The 22,471-nt window shown below is 36.5% G+C and overlaps 1 protein-coding gene across 10 annotated transcripts in view; it reads left to right on the top strand.

Moving 5' to 3' along the window:
• The window catches only part of CDC42BPA (CDC42 binding protein kinase alpha), a 187,397-nt gene that overhangs the window by 138,353 nt on the left and 26,573 nt on the right, over positions 1 to 22,471 (top strand). For 5 of the 10 annotated variants that reach the window (XM_027696620.1, XM_027696619.1, XM_027696614.1 and 2 more), the window contains 14 exons: positions 1,139 to 1,244; positions 1,863 to 2,011; positions 3,200 to 3,291; positions 5,755 to 5,831; positions 6,984 to 7,031; positions 10,798 to 10,836; positions 13,962 to 14,081; positions 14,789 to 14,869; positions 17,000 to 17,105; positions 17,852 to 17,988; positions 18,607 to 18,746; positions 19,612 to 19,693; positions 20,830 to 21,046; positions 22,134 to 22,196. In XM_027696620.1, the coding sequence (XP_027552421.1) occupies positions 1,139 to 1,244; positions 1,863 to 2,011; positions 3,200 to 3,291; positions 5,755 to 5,831; positions 6,984 to 7,031; positions 10,798 to 10,836; positions 13,962 to 14,081; positions 14,789 to 14,869; positions 17,000 to 17,105; positions 17,852 to 17,988; positions 18,607 to 18,746; positions 19,612 to 19,693; positions 20,830 to 21,046; positions 22,134 to 22,196 (1,457 nt within the window). The remainder of the gene's footprint in view (positions 1 to 1,138; positions 1,245 to 1,862; positions 2,012 to 3,199; positions 3,292 to 5,754; positions 5,832 to 6,983; positions 7,032 to 10,797; positions 10,837 to 13,961; positions 14,082 to 14,788; positions 14,870 to 16,999; positions 17,106 to 17,851; positions 17,989 to 18,606; positions 18,747 to 19,611; positions 19,694 to 20,829; positions 21,047 to 22,133; positions 22,197 to 22,471) is intronic. The other 5 variants (XM_027696616.1, XM_027696623.1, XM_027696615.1 and 2 more) reach the window with 4 other exon arrangements.

The following is a 22,471-nucleotide window of genomic DNA, read 5'->3' as shown; positions in this document are numbered from 1 at the left end:
GAGAACTCTCATCTCCAGTCCAACATACTCAGGATTACAGTTACTAAGGAAAGTTCAGGAAGCAAGGATAAGTTAACTTTGTGAAATAGAAAAACTATTTTCCCAATTTTCTGTATTTTATTTTAAATTATTTAAGGTTCATTCATTAGACCACATCCTAAACATTTCAGTGTTTGGTGCTGATAGACTTTACTGTGATCAAGCTGTGGTATTAGACTGCTGGTTTCTGAGACTAGCTCAGGAACTTGCATATGTCCTGGTGTTGCAGAAATGAGTTTGCTCTTCTGTGGGCAAAATGAACATGTTCAGAGCCAGGCACGTAAGGAAATAGAGTAGGAGGGGTGATGTTGGGGTTTTTTCTGTTTGTTTGTTTTAGTTTTTTCATAAGCTACTTAGTTTCAGTGAATTAATTTTTTACCAGCTTTCTTTTCTATGTTAACACCTGAGGCGAAGTGAAGAAAGAACTTTCAGTTGTGATTAATCACAGAAAGTTGTTGTTCTTTCTTTGTAACTGATGATCAAAGAATCTGAAAAACAGACATGTCTCCTCCTTGTTGTCTTTACACCCAGAAAACATCTTGATAGAAAACAAGCTGTCTAGATGAGAGGGCCTCTTCTGGTTTATGCTCTTTAATAACATTAGAAGTAGACTCTCCCTATTTAATAAGCATTTCTTGAAGTAATATCACTGTTTGATTTAACTACTAGTACTCCTAGTCAATTGGTACAGTAAAGCCAACCACTAATTCCAATATTATATGGACAGCTGAATTGTTAATTCCGGGATGTGAATTATGTCTTAATTTTCTCCCTAAAAATAGGATGAATTGTGAAAGGTTTCTTTCCCACTGTTTCAATTTCAGGTAGCTGATGTTTTTACTGAGGCATATATTACATATTGAGATATATGTTTCTTCAGTCTTCATTCCTTATCGATGCAGATTGTTTAATGGAACTCCACAAAGCAGCAAAGAATTAATTCTGCGTGGTTTTCTGTTTGGGTTTTTTTGTTGTTTGTTCATTTCCTTATGTTTTATGATTTTTCTTTTGTATTCTGCTTTTATTTGGTGAAGAGGCTTCTGTTTTTTCTTTAGATTCTTTGGTTAAAACACTGTATTCTTCTTATGTAATTGTTTAGGGTAAGCGATGAAAAAGATGCTCGAGGTTATCTTCAAGCCTTGGCCTCTAAAATGACAGAAGAGCTGGAAGCCCTGAGGAACTCCAGTTTGGGTGCAAGAGCTACAGTAAGACTTTACTTTCATATGTCAGAGGGGTTTTTGTTTGGAAAAAAACCACTAATTTGATAGTTTCAGCTGCAGTAAAAATCTGTCTGTAGAGTCTGTGTTAATCAAAAGTTAAACTTTCCTAGAGCTTCCCTTCTGAATAAACTGAATAGCAAATTTATTCTTTTTCAATTAATTAAATACCAATATATTTTAGTGTGATTTTGTCTATTATATTGTTCAAGTAGCTACTTTATAACTGTATATGAATTTGTTGAAGGAAATCATATTTTGGTTCATGAAAACCTTTAAGACTTTCACTTTTGCAATGTGAATGTCCTTTGTGGCTGTCATTTGAATTGAGGCGCATCAAAACTAGAATTCATAAAATCTCTTTGCTTTTGAGATCGGCCTATGACATTCATCTTGCCTGTGTATTACTAGAGTTCAAAAATAATACTACTACTAACATTCTTGGTGTACTCCTAATTTTTAATTTTGTATTACTTTGGAATTAATGAACTCTTACGTTAAGCACATAATAGACTGAGAAATGAAGTGGTTGAAGTTAGCTACATTCTTCATTTTCAACTTTCTTTACGCTTACTCTTTCTTCTCCCTTTTTTTATTCTTTACTAGGACATGCCCTGGAAGATGCGCCGCTTTGCAAAACTGGATATGTCTGCAAGGTTGGAGCTCCAGTCTGCTCTTGATGCTGAAATCCGAGCCAAACAGGCTATTCAAGATGAGTTGAACAAAGTCAAAGCTTCCTGTATCTCTACAGAGTGGTAAGACTGAATTGCTCTGATGCAAATTTACTTTGATACCTCTCAGGAAATGCCATCAAATCATTATTGTAACTATCTTGTCTGTCAAAATTTGAAAATAAATGATAACGCTGGTTTCAAATATCCAAATGTGAAAAAAGATCATATCTCTCATCAGTGTGTGGAGTAGCTGAACACCAACTGGGGAAAATTGAAATCTTGAAGACTTCCAGAGGGGGGACGCTTTCTCTTTAGTGATATAATCTCTCCTCATAGTGATAACAAGTTCAAATTCGAGCAGAGTTTGGTTTTGTGTCATAGAACATACTCTTTTCCATTCCATTGATAGCTGCATTGGGTTAGCTGACTAAAATCAATTATTGCATAGTGATTTGCACAGTAGTAACTAATAATGACTGTGGAATATTATGAATTCTTTTATTCCTTCCTCAGACCTCTTTCTCTTTTCCACCCTGTCACCCTCACATCCCAACAAAATGTATTCTGAGTTGGGTGGATGCCTGAAGCAGAGATTGGTAGGAAGTCATTCCATTTCTAGGTGTCTAGCTCTGAGCACTGCTGTGTTTTGCAGCTCGAGGGAAGCAGCTGGACAGAGCTGAGATTCAAGTATGTTACCTGTAAAGTGGGAACACCTAGTCCACCTACCTTGCTTGTTTTTCAGGCCAGATAACGTGATGACAGGCTACATTGGAGGTCCTCTAAGAACAGGAGAACCAGTTTTTGCTTTGATAGGCAAGAATGAGAAAAGTGCTCAAAACACGTAGTAGTGTTACCTATCAGCTGTGAATTGGATAACTCTGAAGTAACTGAGAAAAAAATAGTCCAACTTAATCTATTAGTATCACAGGCACTGAGTTAACAAAGAAATTTAAAAACCCCAAGATTTTAAGCATAAAAATATATGTGGTCTTTTTTTCTCATTTACAGGATACAGTCTCACACAATTATTTAGAAATTAGAAACACGAGCCTATTTAATGGGTAAATGGGAACAATTAATTGCTTTTTTCCTGGTTTTTTTTATAAGATACCATACTAAACAGATCACAATGGATTTCTGAATTCATTCTGGCATTTGAAGACATCATGAACCTTGCTGGGCATTAATTTTTAAATAGCATGCAAAGTTGGACAGAAAAAAGTGGTTTCTCAATACTTACATAAGTTTTTTGTTTGTATTCTTTTGAAGTAAATTGCAAGAATCTGAGAAGAAGAACATGGAGCTGTTGGCAGATATCGAAAGGCTGAAAAAGGAGACAGAAGAGCTTAGATCAGAAAAGGGTATGGCAGCTGATATCCAAGTAAATAGCATGTTTCACATTGGTTGGGTACATCTTATCAATTAAGTTCACCTTGCAACTAAAATATGATACCAACAGACTTTGGCATACAAAATATGAGCACAACAATTGTGTGTTAAGATGTACCCACAGCAGTTGCCTTTGCACTTTCAGTATTTGTAATACGCTTCAGTTTTGTTGATACACTTACACCAGTAAGGTATTATTTGAGTTGGAACTGTGTTGTTTTCATTTGGCATGGATATGTTGATTTACTGCCAGAAAACTGTTAGAAGTATAGATATATTTCTAATTATTCTCCTTTATGATGGGTGAAGGTATTTAGACTTCAATACTGATCATTTATAAATGTTTTGGGTCTGTCTACACAGAGAGTAAACGACTGCAGAGGAATTTTTAGCATTTATTTGTTTCTGGGATGACTGTTGATGTAAGCACATAGTGAGCAGTGTGGTCATGATTACTTTGCTGTGGTATTAAGAGTATGTTTTGGGATTACTGATGCATCTGACTAACAGTATTTTGCATTGTTGCTGGGAGAAGAGACTTTTTTGGTAATTCTGCAATGAAAAAAATTTCATTAAGAGATGATTAATGATTTGGCTGATTCTTTGCAGTTTCTGTAGTAGCTCTAATATTTGTATCTTATGAGTCACATGGGAAGAAGTATTTTTCAGGCCAAATGGAATTACCTAATTTTCTGTAGGGAACTGTGTGAACTTCAGAATTTCAATACCCTGGCAACAATTGCTGCATAGGGATGTCAAATATTGTTCAGACTTTGCATCCTAATGGTATGTCAGTCTATAATGTATTGTAGTTAACTGTCATTTTCTATATATAGGCCTCCAAGTGCTGGTTGACTTATAAAAATAGTTCAAACCTATACAGAATATTAAAAAATTACTGGGGCCAATTAGCAAATAAGACTTAGGGAATTAATATTTTGTTCATCTTGACGTTTAGCATGGATACCAGGATTATGCCTCTTCCAAGTGCTTGGAGAGAAGCTCTTGTTAGCATCTCCTTGGAGACAAAAATACTTTGCCATGCTTAGCTTTCATTTATATGTTCTTGAATTGTCTTAAATATTATGCATGGTTACTTGAGTTCTGAAATCTTCCTTTGTGTTAAATAATCTGTTATGAATTTATAATTAATACTTTACCCTGTATTTTTTCCAGTATTTAAAACCTTATTGTTTTGGTGAAAATGGAGATAAACATTTACTCTTTTTTTAAAACAAGCAAAAAAAAGTAAATATATATTTCTTCTTACGAGAAGAAATATATGTTTGAATCATGAATTGTATTGAGGATTCAAATGTAGACAGTGTACAGTGGTAGAGTAACTTATAGTGTGTAGAAATTTATTTCTAGGTAGGGATTGCTTGGGTTAGCACTTGAATCCTTTGCTCTTTATAAAGATATTCCAGAAATTTAGCAAGTGGGGAAAAAGATTGCTAAAAATTATTATCAGTAGCAGGTAATTTGAAAATTGTTTTTAGGATTTTTTGGGGGATTTCAGTGTATTTATATTTTAAAGAGGAAACAGTTCTTGTAACCTCATCATTCACTATGGGTTATATTAGAGCAAGACACTGACATTTTTTGAAAGAAAGAAGTAACCTTTGATAGCATTATTCTTTTGAGATGCACACAGTCCTGCAGGCTTTGGTCATAATAAGTATTTATATGTATGTGTATATAATGCATTTAAGCATTCAGGAAGATAGAGTTTGTGCTCATCTGTGATCTATAAACACCCACACAGCAACTTGAATTATGCCCCAAAGAAAAGAAGAAAAAAAGCTATGAGTTGAAGCTAGTTAAAGTAACAGTCAGGATGTGCCAGCCTCTGCAGCTCCAGGGGATGCAGCATTCCTGCTCCTCTTGCTGGCTGAGAATCACTTAGATGATGCTGTGTGACAGAGGCATTTGAAGCTTTACCCAGGGTTGTATTACTCCTGGGCATTCAGCAGTGAGAGGTGGCAGACTGATATAGAGCATGGGTCAAGGAACCCATCCAGTGTTTTCCGGATGTTTTTGTGGAACCTGGCTGTCGGCTCCAGCTGTCCTGTCATCGTAGGATATCCCACGTGTGACTAGAGCAGGGATGGCACCTGCTGCATTAGCGTGTGGTGCCAGTGGGCATAAGTACATTAGAAGCCAGTGCCTTCTGCATAACAGACATGTACAGACAGTGTGTTTTCACACTGAACTCATACCACACAGACATCTTAGCTTGGAAAAGGTTAATTAAACATATGCTTGTATGTTTAATACAAGAAAATCTTTTGCTGTGGAAGACAGACCAAATGTGCCACATGTTTCAAAACATGTAGGTGTTTCAGGTGGATGCTCAAACCCTGATTCAGCAAGGCAAAGGTCCTCCATGAAAAAGTTATTTTTCTGTAGCTTAAAAACCTGCTGCTGTTTTCTAGGTGTAAAGCACCAAGACTCACAGAATTCTTTCTTGGCATTTTTGAATGCGCCTACCTCTGCTCTGGATCAATTTGAAGTAAGTGTTACAGCTGTTTTAACTCTGTTAGTCAGTGGAACTACTGTTGTGTGCTGGTTATGTGCCTATTTGCTGAGAGTTTGCTACTGTATTTTAATTGTATTTCCCCGTTTATACTTGTATATAATAATATGTGAGAACTGTTTGTCATTTACAGTGCTGGCTGCCTTCTCTTGAATACTAGTAATCATAGTGAATTCTCTCTCAAACCTTGAATGCAGAAATTTGCCTGATTTTGTGGTGAACATGAAAAGCATAGTTGTTCAAATGGCTTTTCTTTGTATTCAGAAAAATACCAAGTAATACAGATTGTGGTTTGATAAAAATGAGAGAAAATATGTAAATAATCCTTGATTGTATCCCCTGAAGTCCTTGATACTGTTTATTAGATTGTTTGCATTGTCTGTTCATTTTACACAGATCTGTAAAATCCAGATAACTGCTATTCGTCTCCTCTGCACAGATCCAACATACTTAAAAAAATGAATTTCTTTTTTACCTTTGTCACTTTTAGACAGAGGACCAGTTTAGGTAGAAAACCTGGAAGAAAAAAATTGAAACAATACTGTACCTTTATTTTCTTCTTTTTTTAATCAACAGTAAGCCATGCATAATTTTTCTTTTAAAAGAACAGCTGGGATGAAATATTGGTCAAACTGAATTCAGAGGGGAGAAGGCACCACCTTTATAGTTGTCTAAAGTTTGCCCATTTTTTTCCTGATGCGTGTACAAGGTCATTCCATGTAGCTATGAAAGGGCATAATCACTGATGTTACTAATATCCCAGAATGTGCTTTCTTTTCATTTCGTATTCATTAATTCATTGTTCTCTCTTGAAGTCCTCACAATTAACACAATTTTTAAATTTTCTTTTTAATCATTTATCTTATAAGTTACTTTCAGTATAAGAATCTTCTTGGAGTAAAGGAACATTATTTTATTGAGTGCTGGAAAAACACTGGGTTTTTCACAGGTAGATTATTGATTAATTGTCTATGAAAGGCAATTAATGAAAACTTACTGAGGTAACTGTTACTGCCACTAATTATTTACAGTTCTTTCTTTTTGCAGTTTTATTTATATTGCACAGTTTTCTTCATCCATCTCTTTCTCTCTCTCTCTCTTTTTTTACTGCTGTTTTCATTAAAATAGGATTCCTTTTCCTCCTCTTCATCCTCATTGATTGATTTTATGGATGACGTAAGTCTGACTTTCAACCCAGTAAATCCCTTAATAACAGACAAGTTGATTGATTTGGAATATTCAGACATTAATGCAGTCAACTTAAAAAATCTGCAAGGGCAGTGGAGAACAGAGTATTTCTGTAATAGCACACATCTATTTATAAATATAGATGTTCCATTTTAAGCTAAATGTTTTTCTTTAGGTGCAGGTGAAGAATTCTTAATTGCAAGGAGTTTTCCTGATGGAGGAAAGCTGCTTTTAGGCCTTATCTATTGATATGGCCTGTGGAAAATGGTCCCAAAATCACTGGCACATTTATTTTATTTTATTCTATTACTTCATGTTATTCCTTTATCATTAGTTGTTTCCAAAAGTTTTCTAATCACTTCTGTTAAAATGTTCGCCTTGCATACAGTTAATTTCTGTTTGCTCAAATAAAATATTGTCTCTTTTTTAGCCTATATTGTGAGAAGTAATTTTTATTATAACTGAGGTGAACTTACTACTTTTTATTGCCATTTGAGGTGCAGATTTTCTGTCAGGACAGTTTAAATTTTTCGACTAGTTAATTACATACTAAGAGAATTAAGTTAAAAGTGAAAATTGACTGCATTATATTTCTCCCAAACTGAAATATTAGACACAAAGAAGTAATTAACAGTAAACTTTTTGAAATCAAAGTATATACTATGCATCCATGGTAGACACCCATCCATTACAACTTTGTAGGTATTTTGTGTGTGTGTGTATGTCTGTGTGTGCTTGTATATTTATTTTTGCACACATATTTATACATGTGTATTTAACATAGTGTAATCCTGTTTGCATTGAAATATGATATAATTCATTTTTATGAGAAATGTCTGCTGTGAAGGGTGTAGCAAAGAGGATATAGTATATGGGCCTATTCTACTGCTTTTGTTTTCTTTCACTTACTCTGAAAGAATGCTTTCCTTCTGAATGCTTTTTCTCTGTAAGTCAGGTATATACCCTAGACAAAATGTGAAGATAAATCTGTGGTATCACAGAAGACATTTGCCTCCATTTTTGTATAGCAAAGTTTGGGCTTGCTAATACCGTTGGAATTTTCTTACACAAAAAAAAAAGAGAGTAGAGTTTCCTGTCATGTAAATCCACAATAAATGAATAATATTTATATCATTTATCTAGATTAAAGAAGTATTCTATGTTACCTGAATATTAGGAACTCTTAGTTTGTATCAACAGGTTCTTTCATAGAAAGGTACCTTTAAGAATATCTAAAACTCTGTCCTGAAACCTGTTAAAAGAGAGATAAAGTACATATGTGGCAGAGTAGCTGATAATAAGAGGAAACTTAGAACAAGAATATTTTCCTGGTTGCTATCTAATTAGTTTTGAAGGACTTCAGCACTTAATTCTGTATTTATTGATGGTGGTTTTTTTTTTTTAAGAGGGCAGCATTTCTTTTCCACAAGCATTTTGACAAAATTACATTTTTTTTTTCTCTATGCCAATGAGTAGTTTTCAACTATTGCTGTACATCCTTTAAGAACAATCCTTGATTGGTCCACCCAGATCAAATCTTTGCAGATACCCACCTTTTAGTCTGGGGTACAGTTTCAGGTATTAATGTGCGTACTGTTGTATGGAGATGTTTTACTACACATGGAGTCAAACTTCCCCTGTTACATCTTCAATTTCAGCCCAACAGGAGTGTTCTTGCTCAGTTGCATTGGGCAAAAGTACATCTCTGGACTGGACTGGCCAGGGACTACTATCTCTAACACCAAGGCAGATTTCTTTTTCATCTGACAAAATTCCAGCAGAAGAGAGTTGACTTTTCAAAGATGGGAATAGTACCTTGCAGGCAAATACAAGACATTCTGTCTTTGTTAGAAAGAGAAATAAAGCTGATATCTGCATTAGTAGGGGAATGGTGGTATCATTCACTTGTGCTTAAAGTCAGTTCTGGATATTTAATTTATTGGACAATTACTTGATTCATTTATAGATATATATTCTCTGAATTATCGCAATGAATGGTTATTCATGATTTAGCTCATCAAGTTGGTTTAGTATCAGTATATTAGATGAACTTAAGGGTACTAAAAATCCTTGCCCACTGAATGTGACCTCCATTTCCTTTCCAATTACTCTTTTTGATAGTAGTTGCCTTGAAGGGCAGCGCTTCTTGCAGCATCTCCAGAAGAATTAATTTGTGCTCAGTCAAACCTGAGAAGTGTGTGGGTTCTTTATATTAAGACCAAGGAAGAATTAGAAGTCCTCAGGTCAGACTCATGCAGTGCTGCAATATTGGATGGGTTTCAGGAAAGCCTCTCTTTTAATCAGGAACGCGAAGTAAATATTAATAATGGCCTGTATTGTTTCTTCGGACTCTGTGCTTCATTAAGAAAGGACAAAGAGTGTGTAAAATTATGTGCAGTTGCAGTTACAAGGCAGTCTTTGCAATATCTCTGAAATCTTATTTAACATGTAGACGTGTACACAGTACTGGGATTGCTAGAGTGGGCATGTCTTGTGTGTTTGCCATCCACATAATGTAACTATTTATAGCACTCTGTGAATGTCTGGAGTTAATTCTAATTTTCTCAATGAGGAAAACAGTAGTTTTGCAATTTCTACTGGAGAGAAATAAAAATAGATGTCCTGCTGACTCTGTAGCCTGCAGATGCTGAGCAAGAAGTGGTAACTCACTGTTCAGATGAGTAGCAGTCACTGTTGTTTCCAGCTGTCCTGCCTTGAAAAGATGCTTGGTCAGGTTGGCAGAACTGGTGCCTAAATCCTCACAGCTGTGAAAGTGCACACATTCAGAAATGACCCTTGTGTCTCCAGTGCACAACAAGGGGAGTAGGAATGGCTTCTGCAGTCCCTGGTTACTGATTTTGGTGGAGAGGGAAGTCACCCCCAGTGACTCTAACAGACTCATCTCTAAATCTTTGCTGCTGTTTCTCCTGTGTGTTCCAGGCTGTCTCTCAGTAACATCGTGTAGGTGTTAAGTCTCCTATGTTCAATAGAATTGTCTGATAATGGAAGTGTTGGGTTTTGTTTCTTTGCCAGGTGCATCTTTCTGTATCTCACTAGCTACTACAAGCAGTCAACTTATTTTATTTAAGGAGGAATTTGTGATTATTTAATAACAATAAAATGGAATCCTACTTTCCTTTGACAAAATTATTTTTCCCACATGCTCAAAGAAACTATTTTTTCCCCTGTTACTAACACATTACAAATTAAAGATAGATTTCTTAAGTCCTCCTGCATTCTGTCCTCACATGCAGTCCTCATGGGCTTTAGTTAGACTAAACAAATCTGAACTTCATAAATAACCACAGAATAAATGATGTTCTGAATTCTTAGTATTGAGCGGAATAAGCCACAGTAGTGTATGGTGAGAGCTTTGACTTTACCTGCACATTCATAATTAAGTTTAGAGTAAATCTGGTTTGTAATGATACTTTAAATTGGACATATTGTGCCTCCAATAGGTTACTTCATTCGTCTTGTTTCAAAGCACAGAGATGCAAATTAATAGTGCAGCGTAGTCTGCAGTTTCCCTGCTATTATCCTGTGTAAAACTACAGGCTTGAAATAGCAGTTCTTTTTTCTTTGTTTCTTCCCTCTTTTTGCCCCAGAATATCTTGGTTTTTAAATACTTGTAAAAATGAACGTGTTTGTGTGTGTCTAAACACTATCTCTGGGGATACAGAGCGTGGAATTCTGAGGCGATATATGTGTCAACTGTTCAGTTTTGTAACATATTCTCCTTTCTTTGTTAAAGCGCCCTCCTTCCTGTATTCCAGCTAACAAAGGCAGACGTGTAAGAGGCTGTCTTACTCTATGTGGCCCTTTATTTTTTGCCTGTTGTGTCCATGCCTATGTTTAATGTATGGATTGTGTATTTACCTCACTGCATGTCCTGTGCTGCTGCTGCTGTTTGCTGCTGCTGCTGCTGTGCTTTTTGTTGTTTTACAGCTGTGAGCTAAAAGCTTTTGGAGTATTTCATTTGGTAATCCTGTGAGCAGAATATCACAGTAACTGGAGAAGATGCTTTGGGTGCTTTCTCATTTCAGTGTGAAAGTTCTGTGTGGAAGCTGATCAGGTAGATGCAGGTTGGGAAGATGAGCAAACATCAGATGAGGGCGTGTTTATTTCCTTGCCTTTAACAGAAGGCATGTGTTAAGTTATGGGAATTGCTTATAGAAGGCAAAAGTTTGGCATTTGGGAGGCACATCACAGCAAATGATAGAAAATATCACAGTACAAAGATAAATAAATGTGAAGTAGAGAATTGAGTAAATAGAGCATCCAGGAGGGTAGGAGAAACTCATGCAGGGAAAACAGAAATGGATGTGTTGTAGTTGGTTAATCTGGAAAAGTCTTTGGTGTTTCAAAAATCATGATGGGTTTTTAAACATTTGTTCACATGTGTTATCAAAGGTTTGTCAGACTTGAATTCGCACCAGGTATGTTACGTCCATTTTAAACTCATACTGCCACTTTTATTCCTTTATACACATATGGTGGTAGGAATAAGTAAGTATACAAAGCATTTATACTGAATGTTCAATAAATAAGCAATATTGCCCAATAGCTCCAATAATGTCCTTACCCAGGCAGTTCAAAGCACACCACTCAGTGTCTTAGGCGAGCTTACAGTAACTGCTTGTTTTTGTTGGCTGTGCCTCCAGTTGAGGAGTTCCCTCTCCTCAAGATGTGTTTATACACTGGCCAGCTTTGGCTCAGACCTATACAGGTGACTCATGTGGACAACTATGCACAGTCCTGTGGAAGACAGCAAGGCTGTTACGATTTGGTAGGAAATATTGAAGTCTGCTTTTGATAATCTAGTGGGTTTGTTTAAAACCAATTTGAATGGTGTTAACACCGTTTTCGTAAACTGTTGACCATAGTTGAATCACGTTGCTTTTGTACTTAGTTCTTCTTATTAAAGCAAGGAACCTGAGATCACTGCGGCAATACAGCTTAAGGCCCTGTTCCTGCAGCAAAGGTGGTAGTTAAATTCCCTTCAAATTCTGTAATGGTAGATCAGGTTCTGTGTGTTTTGCGGGCTTTCTATGTTCATAAGTAAAGTAAAAATACATTTGTTACTGTTTCAGCAGTTGTCTTCAACCACAAAGGCTTTGTAGCACATTCCAGAAAAGTTCCATCATTCATATTAAGCTTGTACTAAATTTTTTTCACAGACACCATGAAAATTCTTTGGTATGCAGATGCTACTATGAAAGGGAAAGCTTGACATATCTGGAAACATTTATGAAATGATAGATTAGATCTCTGAATTTAAGTTGCAGAAAAAAAGGAATGTCTATTTCTTGCTATGAAAAACTTTGCCTGTAGTTACACGTTGGGCTTATTTTTTGGTAACATTTTTAAGGAGAACGTAGAATTGTAGAAGGTTAAACAGTCTTTCAGTGGACTCCAATTTATCACATGTTTATCCTGGATTAAAAAAAAAAGTTTAAAATAATTGAAACATGTTATGTGTTTGGGGATTTACTAGTTAAGGCATCTAAGTTTCTAATACTGGGTAAAGCTTTCAATTATTATTTGCTTCTGATAAATCTGAGCACAAAATGTTTGCTTTACTGCTAATTTTTGCCTCAATGCTTGAAACACATGATCTATGCGTAGTAAACAGGTGTATCCCAGTGTGAGAATTTCCCATTTTCATTTCAGAAATACTTGCAGGCATGTTAATGTGCCTAGGTTGATTAAACTGATGAACATTCTCCACCTGATAATTTTTTTGAAGGCTACGGTAAAACTAGAAGACATCAAACTTATAACTCACTGCTATTAAAAAAACTAAAAAGAAATACTAGCAACTGCACCTGTTCGCTACCGCGATTGAGTTTCTGGAGAACAGGACTGTGTATGCATGTATTAGATTGGCTTGGCAATATATCTGACTCCCAAAAAGCGGTAAAGTTTGTGGAATTCCTAGTGTTGTCAGTGGCAAACGAGATCAAAAACACTGGAATGTTCAAATGCTTCCTGTAAACATTGCTGCATATTTTAGTTTGTCTGCAAGCTAGCCCAGTCCTTGGCAATGGAGAGCTGATGATAGCATTGCTGCAAAAAATCCAGGCATGCCACAGAGCCTTCTGGAGGCCTCCAGCTTTTAGCTTTATTACTAGTGGAGAAAAGCATTTTCACCTTTTTTTTTTCTTTTATATACACTTTTACCTAGAAAACTTTGTGAAGAGGTCTTATTTTCAAGGGAGAATTGTGCCTTCTCTAGTTTTTTCAGTTGAACTAACAGATGACTTGTTATCCAAGATACGTGTTTGTACCTATATACCGTGTTGTTCAGCGTAGCTCTGTGTTGGGCTTAGTTTCATTGTATATATCAAGGACCAAGAAAATATTCCCCTGAAGAAACTGTATTCCTGGTAAGGATGTTTTTGTAGGTCAAATGGTCAAATGTAGGTCAAAACCCCCTCAGTTCTCTGTGATTATAATTAACACTAGCCTCAGGCAATACATTGTTTGCTCTGTCTTTTCTCCTTGTTTTCTCCTGAATATGTTTACAGTAATTTATATGGTCTATATGGGAATTCATTTCTAACAAATCCCTACTACCAGTGGACAAAACCCAGTAGTGTTAAGAAAATATTCACCCTTTAAAAATGCTGAATTACAGGTCTCTTCGAGTGTTTATCAGGCCTCTGACCTAGCAGCTCTTATGCATGTGCTCACCTCTCAGCAGAAGCCTTGGCGTGTTTGTATTCAACAATTTTCATTGCATTTTTGTGTTTTTAATCAGGAAATTGCTTAAAACTGAATTTTTATCCTCTCAGTTCTCTCTTAGGAATCTACTGCTCCCATATCTTATTTTGGTAAGAGTTGAGAATTCTTTTTTAATGATGTCTTTGATTTATGTCTTTGGTTGTTGTTTTTTCTCTTGAATTGTTCTCCTAGATTGATTCAGTTGAGAATTTTACATTGTCTAATACTCCGTCACGGGATGAAGATAGCAAGTCTCACCTCCATTCAAGATCAAGGTCTCCTTCTACAGCTAGTGAGATTGAGCCAATAGAGGTACTTCACTGTTGAAAAATCTTTGTCTTTTTTTTTTAGGAGTAGCAATTTCACTTGTGCAAAAATTACTATTGCAAATCCTTTTCTTTAGGATGAAGCTCACTCTTCTGCAGCAAGACTATTTGAGACCTTGTAATAGCCTTCTGCACTAGTGGTGAACTGTATTTTCAGGAATGTTGCATTTCCTTTCACATATGGTTAATTGAATAGGGATGGAAACTATATTGAATCAATTACTAGTTATAATCTCTCCTCATAACATATCCGCAGTCAAATATCCTCAGAATATTTAAGAAATGTTGGCACAAAGATACTGTTATACTGTAGTTTGTAAAAGCAAACTTTGGAGTCCTGCTGAAAGTCTTGTTATAAAGAAATATTAACCAAACTCTGCAACGATAACAATCTATCCCCTTTTCCTGTTAAAAAATTTAACTCTGTAGTTGTTTTACATTAGAAAATATCCAATCAAATGCTTAAAATAATACAAAGTTGTTTTTGACATTTAGGAGATCAATCTTGCATGTTGTTTTGCTGAGAAATGGGATTTGGCTTTCCAAATCCTTTCCTTTGTTAATCAGTTTGGTTTCATGGCTTGTGTGCTTGGGGAGGGGGTGGGTGAGACAATGTAGTCTTTTTCCTTTATTCAAGCTATCTTTGATAGTGTGCATTCGATGTCTTATTGATCCTTTGGGGACTGTTTTCAGGTTACAGATCATCCTCCCCGTTCAATGCACACACCGACCATGAGGACAGCATATATTGGATCAGGACTCTCTGCACCAAAGGTATTCTGTCAAGCACTCACACTCTTTATGTAGTAAGGGGGGAAATGTCACTCCTGGGCCACAACTTCATGAGAACTGTTTATCACGCTAATCTGACCAGAACTGCCTACAAGGGTTGTTTATATGCAAGCTGGTTGGTTTCTAAAATCTGAAACCCCTCATTCTTACATGATGGAGTGTGACAAGTTACACTAGGAATTCCACTGTAGCAGTACACAGACATTTGATTATAGGAAAAATGGTAGTCTGGACATTAGAAAGAGATAAATGATCCAGAAAATGAAGAGAGGAAAATAGCTATCCTAGGAACAGAGTGTTTTCTGACAAACCTGCCTGTGTATGCTCTGCATACCATAAAACTGGTGTCACTGCAGGCCAGTCTTGGATTATCATGTCTGTGTGCTAATTAGATGCTTGTTTTTGAGAAAAGGCAAAAAGTAAGCCTAAGAATGAAACCATAGATTGGCATTTTTATGAACAATGTGGAGTGAGCACTACAGCCAGCACTGCAGCACTGGGCTGGGAGAAGGGCTTCCAGTTTTTCTGGGTTTTTACTTGCATAAGTACTGATTTTACTTCAGTTGTTGAAATCATGTTGCTGTTGGCCAAGTAAGCCAGTCAGTGTATGCTAATTCCCAGTGAATTATGTATCCCAGTGGATTATGTATATTCAAGCAAATGTGGAGTAAGATATAAGCTATGAAAGGAAAAATTTTCTCATTAAAGTTTTGGAAGTGGTTTAAGAATCTTCTGTGTATTTTAAAAAATGACAGTTTTTCTGCAACTAATCAATGAAGTAAGTAAGCCGTTCTAATAGATCTCTTTCTCTGCTTTGATAAATTGCAAAGTAGCAAAAGATTCATTTGTGTAAAGGAAAGCTAAGTAGTTTGAGCAGACAGTGTTCTGTTGGCAGTGTATTAGTAGATCGATTAAAAAAATACTGTAAGTGCACTTGGAATCACGTGAAACAGATTTTACTCTACACATAATTTAATTTTTGCAAACATTTTGCTCAGTAAGTAATGACTCGCTTTACAATTTATTATGTCCACTGAAGAACCTTTTTACTTTTTGATTGCCTAAGTTTTTAAAGCTAAGTATTGTTTCCCCGCAAGTGTCAGTACAAGACATCCATCTCTAGACAGAAAGCTTCCGTTGTAACAGTAAAGCTGTCATTAAATATGGATAAGTTTGAGCCCTTAGCTGTGATACCTTACACTGTGAAAAACAGGAGAGTGAGTAGAATTTTAACATACCTACTCATTAGTCTGCAAAATTGTCTTATTTTAGATCATGTACTTTTTCCAGGTTTTTTGGACAGCCTTTGTGTTCACCCTGTGCTCTGTCCTTTCTCTAACAGTAGCTACTTCGCTGGGATTTTATGTAGAAAGGCAAAGTAGCTTCCTGGATTTTATATAAGGCCTTTTATGAATCATACTGTCACATTACGTAGTCATTTAGCCTTTGTACAGTAGCATCAGCACGACCATCCTTGTGGAGAGAGAGAGAATTAAACCACTTACTCATGTAGTTTGTGTTCCCAAGGAATAACAGCAAGATAAGACCTTTCAAAATCAACTTCATCTATCAACTTCAGCTCTTGCTTTTAAATTGTGCATTCTGAAATTGCCTCTGTCAGACACCATAAAACTGAAATCTGTCATGCTTTCTGGCATAAAATACGGAATTTTTAAGAAGTCTACTCTTTTTCTTTGAACTAAGGCAACACTCCTTACAGAGGAGCACTAAATTTGCAGCTTAGAAAGTACTGTTGTGGATTGACCTTGGCTGGCAGCCTGATGCCCCCCAAGCACATACATACACACATCCAATTTCTAGAGTGTAGTGGAATCATTTTGGCAGCTTTCCTATCTACAATGGAAGCAAGCTCATGTTCTTAGCCAAGGTCCAGTTTCCATGGTTTTGTTTACAGAGGATGCTTTAAATTATCAACAACCAGCACTGATAAGGAATTTTTTCAGCCCAAGTGTTAGGAGCTCAGATCTCATTTCAGCAAACACAAACAAGCTGCCTTTTTAAATGAACCTATGCACTCTTATGTCTGTGAAAAAAATAACTGTTCTTCAGAAGCGTTACAGGTGTTAACATCCTCGTCTGCTTGTTTCGCAGCCTAAAGCCCACCAGTTTGTAGTAAAGTCGTTCAATACACCAACAAAATGCAATCAGTGCACATCTCTGATGGTTGGTTTAATACGACAGGGCTGCACTTGTGAAGGTAAGCACTTGTGAGAGCACAAAGTGTCAACTAAAGTTCTTACAGATGCAATTGACACGGTAAATGTTGTAGCGTGGTCGCGCAGGAGTCTTCTGTTTATATTTTGAACAACAAAATAGATTCTCATGCTTTGATCTTTCAACAGTAGAAGCCAAACACTTCAAATATCTTACCTAACAGATTACCTGGGGACACACTTATTCCGGTTGGTGGTAGAAGAGCTTAGTTCAGTTTACTTAAAATAGCAGTTAGGGGCCACAGTCAGTGGTCAGGTATGCTGACAGCAGCTTTTAGCTTTCTGTTGCAGGGCAAAATTTAAGACATCTATTCTGATTTATTCTAGAAGGAGGCAAATTGGTACTGAATGGCAGTTATTCTGTCTGCGTGTGCACAGAATGACACTCATTATTTAGAGGATGTTCCAGCATTTAGTTTACTAGTAGAGTTGGGCCTAGAGGAAATCATAGAGATTATCTTAGGCTCATTCTTACCTGGATGAAACCAGACTGTGTATCAGTAAACTATCTGAACATGGTAAAAAAGATTTAGAGCAGATAAAAGCATGGACTGCTGCTGTGTGCAGACTTCTATTTCTGTCTCGGTGTAGCAGAGTTCAGTGAGACTATTCAGATGTTGGTCAAAAAAAGAAAGAGGGTTCCTGTATAAGTGTCATCATCTTTATCATAACTTTTGCATCGCACAAGAAATAACTGTCAAATCTTTTTGTTTCTTCTCCTCCTCACAAGTATGTGGATTCTCTTGCCACGTGACCTGTGCAGACAAGGCTCCTGCAGTGTGTCCCATCCCTCCTGAACAGACTAAGGGACCTTTGGGAATAGATCCACAGAAAGGCATAGGAACAGCTTATGAAGGACATGTCCGAGTAAGTGTCAAGTAGCTACATTTGGGGCACTTAGGTTAAATTCATTGTTTTCCAGAACTGGAATTAATTGGTGCATTGTGGAAGATGGATTCAGTTATACTTTAAGGTAGTAGTTTGGAAACCAGATTTTCACAAAGAAATTGTTAGCATGTTCAGCAGTAATTCTCTCTCCATCTCTTTCGGTTATTGTGCTTTGAACTGGTCTTGAATAGTCTCATCTCTACAGATCAGATCATATTGCAGGGCCTGTGAGTTTTTGAATCTTTTTGCTTCTTACTGTCTAGGGTATTGGTGTGGATACTTGTACATAAATATTAAAAGAATTACTTGTCATAGTTTTGGCTATATTCCTGTTGACCAGCTAGAGATGGGTTTCTTTCTCTCTGTTAGTACACCTCTGAATGACTGTGGAAAAAGAAGAAGGAATCTGTGATACTGCTGATTCTTTTAAATCATGTGTTGGATGCTCTTACTGCTCCTGTGTTATCGCTTATGTTACTTAACGTTATCACTGAATAAAAGTTTTCAGCCCAGATGAGTGAACGGATTTTTCTGCTTTTTGGTTTTTTGATTGCATCCAGACCTACAGAAAGTTGATCAGAATTTATTTTTCTAAAGGTACCAAAACCAGCTGGAGTAAAGAAAGGTTGGCAAAGAGCACTGGCAGTGATCTGTGATTTTAAACTCTTCCTATATGATGTAGCAGAAGGAAAAGCATCCCAGCCCAGCGTGATAGTGAGTCAGGTCATAGACATGAGGTAAGCTGAGTGGTGCTGAGGGGGAGCTTTTCAGAGGCACTGGGAGGTTTTGTTCTGCTTTTCCGTTTTGTGAAATCAGTAAGCAAGCTCCAGAGCTTTTATGAAACCCTGTAATCCATGTTGAGAACCTCTGATTTTCTGGGCTAAAAAAAAAAAAAAAAGGCAGCTAACATTTATGTGAAGTTAGCCTGAGCTACACTTGTGTGTTCATATGTGGATGTTTAAACTTACATTACTACATCATGAGCAAGGAGCATCTGTTCAGCTGTGTAGAAGATCTGGAATGAATAAATAAGAAAAAATAACATTATTTTGGGGTTGAATAGAGTTTTGAAAGACAAATAAAACTGTTATAGGATAAAACCGTTGCAATTTTTGGTTTAGAAGGGCTTATTAGTTTGTTCATGCTATTTTCAGTATTACTGAAATACTAGCAACCTCACTGAAGGCTGAGAGCATTTAACATAGCAACTAAGTAAAACTCATCTCTGATCTAGCTTAGTCCATCCAGGAAGTCTCAAACTTCTAATGAGTTTGGATTTTTATGAAAGAGTTGGAAGAGGTGTTCTTGGTCCCACTTTTTTTTTTAAGTTGGACTTTTTTTATTTAAAGGTTTTAATTTATACAAACAGAAACCAGATACAGGATATCTAAATAGATTTATCTCCATCAGCATTTACCAGGAATTAATTATACAACATTGCATTTGAGTTTCATCTGGAGATAGAGAGGAAAGGACAATTAATTAGATCTCAGTGCTGACTTGTTATGTCCTTCACAAAACAAGGCTATTGGAAAAGTAAAAAGCAAACATACAGATTTTACTCTTTAACTCTTTTCCCATTATGTTTGTGGTCTCCATAAGGGATGAAGAATTCTCAGTGAGTTCTGTCCTGGCCTCGGATGTCATTCATGCAAATCGAAAAGATATCCCCTGTATCTTTAGGGTAAGTATTATGTCTTGATCTGGGTAACCCAGAGATACAGAGTTTCACAGAGTGATGGACGGTGGGCATTCACTGACAGCTTGCTTGTATTTTATTTTCATGGCAAGTTCTGACCATCTGGTATCCATGGCAGCAGCAATGCATAGGGATCTGTACATACATCATTTTTGTGGTAAAAATAGCATTGGTTCATTTAGACAACCTCTCATCTCCACTGTATGTGGGTTTTATTTTTCAATTTTCACAGTAAGATGTATTTTGTATTCTTCTGTTCATCGTGACCTTCTACATTTTCATTTCCCAGAGTTGCCCTCTGCTTCTCAATTTAACTGGTTATGTTATTCCTGAAGCCTTTATCTTAACTATTTCTTTTATATGTGCATTGGCTATCTGAAAACTCCCGTTTATCAGATGACCAGTATAGAAATGTAGTGTAAAATGCCCATCAAAATTTATGTCTAGTATCTGGTATCAGAGTTTTGCCATCATTGGTTCTTTCTAATATTCTTATTTTTACTAGGTAGTCTACTGAAGCTTTGACCTCAGTGAAATCTCCTTGGTGTCTTATTAATTCCCCTATCATTTCTTTTTTGTATCATTGTGTTTTACTCCTTGTTTTTCCAGTTTTCAGACTGTTCGTCACTCTGTGTGCTTACAGGAGATAAACCTACAAAAGGGACTTTGACTTTTGTAGCTGTATCAAATACATGAAAAGGATCACAGATCATTCTTTCATAAGGACCATTCCTATTGTGTTGAATTATTAATGAAATCTTTTGCTCTTAAAAAATACAGAATGCTCTGTAAGAAATGCTTTTTGTTATAAAATTGCTGTGAGAAACAATTTACTACCTTATTTAGAGCAGACATTTGTGAATTTTAGAATAAATACAAATGCATTTAGAATAAAGCCAACATTTTCTCTGTTCTTTAAGTTATTCACATCTACAGGTTTCTCTGCTGTGGGTTCTTAGAATAAGATAGGAGTATTTTCTGTTAACTAAGGCTAAATTTTTGCTTTCTTAGTTCAAACAGCTAATTAAAAGGGCATTTACAGGCATCTGATAGCCTTGCAAAAATGATCATGAGGAAATTTGTCACTTATGACTTAATATGTATCTTTTCATTTTTTACAGGTTACAGCCTCCCAGCTCTCTGCATCCAGTAACAAGTGTTCAATCCTGATCCTAGCAGACGGTGAGAATGAAAAAAGCAAGTGGGTAGGCGTGCTGAATGAATTGCATAGGATCTTGAAGAAGAACAAACTCAAAGACCGCTCAGTCTATGTTCCCAAAGAAGCTTATGACAGCACCTTGCCCCTCATCAAAACAACACAGTCAGCAGCAATCATAGGTATGAAATGAATAAGAGGAAAGCTCTAAGAAAAATGGGTATGCTGAAAGCATGCTTTTTTAGAAAGAAGATGTATCAGTTGGTGTTATCTACTGGATGACCCCTGGTGGCCTAGTGGTTAGCGTGCAGGACTTTCACTGCTGCGACCACGGGTTCGATTCCCCGGTCTCCTGGCCTGATGGAGGTCGTTAGCCCTGTGAGGCCATCCATCTATGAGAAGGACACTCTAAACAAACCTACGTCCTGAGGACCTCACTGCCATTGTCCAAGCTTGCTTGGCCCCGGCAGATGAACCTTAGGATTAAAGGGTGGGCTCAGTTCAGCGCAGGCTGTGTCTCACCTAAAAAATCCATTGCGCAGGCTGGAAAGGTAAAAAAAGACCTTTCCCCAAATCTTCGTTCGCGAAGATGGGCCATTATTATTATATCTACTGGATAGAGAGTCATAGGTAGTGGTTTTGTCCCATATGGAAATGTGTATGGGCTTAAGAGAGAAGTGCAATTTGCTACTCAGTACTTTTGTCAGATCTTTTAAGAGTATTCCCTCGATTCACTCGTGTTCATAATTATGAATAATTTTGACTGAGAATTGGACATTTCTCTCTTGTTATTCTGGTTACATAATTTCCTAACTGGGCAAAATTAACACTATAGAACAGATGCAAATCACTGACTTTACAAAATCTGCTCGTGGGACCAGACACAGAATGTAAGATCAGAGAGTGAATTTAGTCATTTTAAATGCTACTGCATAAAATATGTTAAACTCTGATTATTTAGATTATTTAAATATTATCATTATTTCAGAGCTAGTAGTACACTTAAGTACTCTGAATGGTTTGTTAAAAATTATGTTTCTCACTGTTACTTTTACAGGAGAAATGGGAAAAGATTTGGTTTTTTCAGAATTTGAAAAATTTGGAGGTTGCCAATGTTTTTTTGTTACATGAATGTATTGGGTTTGGCTTTATATACATTTATTTCAAGATATTAAAAAAACTGTTAATGAGAATTATCACTATTGTTGAAGTAATTCCTCAAATACTTCAAAGGAAAAATAACCTTTTTTTTTTTTCCTAATGTCATAGACCATGAAAGAATAGCTCTGGGGAATGAAGAAGGGTTATTTGTTGTGCATGTCACCAAAGACGGTAAGAGATTAGGAACTGGTAATAATTTCCCTAATACTAAATAATCAGAAAGTGGCTTTTTAACCCTTTTTTCTTATTCAATATCCTCTGGTTTAATTTTTCTTCATTTACTACATTATCAGCTGGACAGCTCCATGAGAGATCAGAAGGGATTCTGTGTGCTTTCTGGTTTGGGTATCCTTTTTAATAACAATGATCCAGCATCTGGAATGCAGTTGAAGGTTTTTCCCCCAGTTTGAAGTAGGGGACCAGGTTGTTCAGGACTTTGGCCAGTC

Source organism: Neopelma chrysocephalum, unplaced genomic scaffold (assembly GCF_003984885.1).
Source record: "Neopelma chrysocephalum unplaced genomic scaffold, ASM398488v2 Primary Assembly neopelma1_108, whole genome shotgun sequence".
Lineage (NCBI taxonomy): Eukaryota > Metazoa > Chordata > Aves > Passeriformes > Pipridae > Neopelma > Neopelma chrysocephalum.
The sequence above is the reverse complement of the archived record's forward strand: the minus strand, read 5'-3'. Positions and strand labels throughout refer to the sequence as shown.